A 2,500-nucleotide genomic window follows, 5' to 3' on the forward strand; every position below is an offset into this window, starting at 1 on the left:
GCTTTGATTATGGTTTAATTGATTGACAGGAGTGTGATGTTCCTCAAGTATTACTTTGGTTAATTTATTAATTTTTCTTCAGTTGTATCACTCATATATATATGTGTGTGTGTGTGTAAAGATTTGAAGCTCGTGAAAACTTCTAAATGAATAAATGTGAATGTGACCTGGAATCGAGTGTCTTGGCGACAGGTGGCGCAGTTCAGCTCTTTCACTACTTAACATAAACACATCATTTGTTGCATAATTATTTTCCTCTCTTTGATCATTTGTGAATATTCTGTGGCCTCTCTCGGTGTTTATAATACTCATGTGTTTGACTTATTGTTGTTCTGTTGCATAATGTTTCCTGCGCGACAATCAGTTATTTGTGAAATTTGGAACGCGTTCATATTTTGATAACTGTTTGCAAACAAGCGCGCTCCCGTGTCGGCCCGAGGTGGGGGCGGGGCTTGGCATAAATTAGTAAAATGCCCCGCGCTCTCAGCCAATGGCGCGCTGCCGTGCGCTTTTATTATGCTAATAAGCCCTCGGCTGCGGATCTCCTGCGCTCCCGAGCGTCTTTGTGTCCAGAGCACCGGCGCATCGCGGGATAAATCATGAGGATGTGACATTCTTCATCCGTGTCTGTGATTCGGAGCGTCTGATGGGCGGAACAGAATGAATTCTCCGTGTTACCCGGTGGCGATGGATGTCGGTGTTTGTCAGCTGAGGAGTTTTTCCATCTCGTTGCTGTCGTCGGTTCTGGGCGCTGAGAGCTCGGCAGCCGTCAGTCCTGATAACAGGTGAATGTGATGTACTGTGATGTAATAACCGATCGCTGCACCGGGAAACCCCTCGCGTGCCTCTGATGGATCGTTTCGGTTTCGATTGACCGCAGAAGCGTCGCGTTGATGTGCGTTCATGCAGATGTTATGCGACATGATCCGAATGAATGGACTGATCGGGTGTAAACGTGTTTTGTTTTGTTTCTCCCGCAGTTCCTCCGGAGCCAGTGTCGTGGCCATAGATAACAAGATCGAGCAAGCCATGGTGAGTGTGTTCTGCTTCACATCATCTTCACATATCCAGCCAATAAACCGGTTTACTGTCATTAATATGGATATACAGAATATAACAACACAGAACAGCCGACACATGTGTGAAATAACTGGGTTATTATCTGTGAGAGCGCTGCAGTTCAGATGGCACTGATTGGGAATGTGATTTATTTGAGTATGTGATGATGAGTGTGGATCCGGCTCTATATGGAGCCTGTGCTTGTTGCTAGGCAAACACTGAATAACCAGCAGCTCCACCCTCTGGATGAAGAACATTCTGTTCCTCTGCGGCCTACAGATCACATACAGTACAGTAACCGCATCTCACTGTAACGCTTCAGAGGACTGGAGAAGCTGCAGCTCTCACGCTGGAGGTGTAGAATATAGACCTTTCTGTCTGTGTTCAGAAACTGGAAAAAATCCTCATTCAACTGAAAACACGAGACGTGAGACACAGGGATATTACTGTTAACTAAAATTACAAATGTAATCCATTACTTAAAACAAAATTAACATTAACTGAAATATAAAAGACATCAACTTATTCTATTTCAGCAACATTTAGCATTTTATTAACTAAAACTAATAAATCAAAATTAGTAACTACTACTGTATGTAAACAGAAAGAAAAAACGAAATCATTAAAATGTTAACTAAAATTTAAGTGAAGACACAATATAAAATAAAATCACAATTCAAATATGAACAAAAACTATAATAGTATACCAATAATGCTGAAACAACACTAAATGAACAAAAGTGAATATTGTTAACGAACACAACAACAGAAGTGCTAAAACTTGAATTAAAGTTTAGGCGAAAACTAAAATATGAAAAACGAGTTTGAGAATATCAAGATACTAAAATAAAATTCTGACATGCACAAGTTAAACACATTGTAAGAAACAAAATCTAAAAAAAAAAAATGATAGAATTACTAAAACTAAAATATGAAAACTATGATGGTATATCAGTGATATTAGGGTGTGTTCACACTTGTTATGTTTGGTTCGATTAAACTGAACTCTGGTGCGGTTCGGATGAAATGTGAACGCAGCACAGACCAAATACTTCTAAACGAGCCAAAAACAAGATGCAGCTCGCAACGAGTGGTGAGTCCAAAACCAAATGAGCAGAGGACAAACGTGGAGCAACGAGGAGATTTTATATAAAATCATAAGTCTGCGTGTCGAGCAGACCAACACAAATAAAATCATAAGTACACGCAGCAATGACGACATTAAGTGTGTTCGAGTTCGAGCAGAGCAAGTCGAACACAGCTTTTGTTTGGTGTGTTCCGTCATGAAATATACGTCATCAACGCGACTAATCAGGTCATGAACGTTATCTTTATACTCGCTGTTAAAATGCCAGTGTGAACACTCAGCAGACCAGAACCAAATGTATCGTTCAAATGTATCAAATGTAAATGTATCGGTTTCTTTTTTTCTTTCATCTAC

At 40.2% G+C, this 2,500-nt stretch overlaps 1 protein-coding gene across 3 annotated transcripts in view; it reads left to right on the forward strand.

Annotated features, from left to right (window-relative positions):
* Positions 1-2,500, forward strand: part of zgc:65895 (uncharacterized protein LOC393546 homolog) — a 17,335-nt gene that overhangs the window by 13,548 nt on the left and 1,287 nt on the right. For 2 of the 3 annotated variants that reach the window (XM_042759007.1, XM_042759009.1), the window contains exon 2: positions 981-1,032. In XM_042759007.1, the coding sequence (XP_042614941.1) occupies positions 981-1,032 (52 nt within the window). Of the gene's footprint in view, positions 1-466; positions 786-980; positions 1,033-2,500 lie in introns of those variants that run through there. The other variant, XM_042759008.1, reaches the window with a different exon arrangement.

The sequence above is a fragment of the Cyprinus carpio genome, chromosome A6 (genome assembly GCF_018340385.1).
Source record: "Cyprinus carpio isolate SPL01 chromosome A6, ASM1834038v1, whole genome shotgun sequence".
Taxonomy (NCBI): domain Eukaryota; kingdom Metazoa; phylum Chordata; class Actinopteri; order Cypriniformes; family Cyprinidae; genus Cyprinus; species Cyprinus carpio.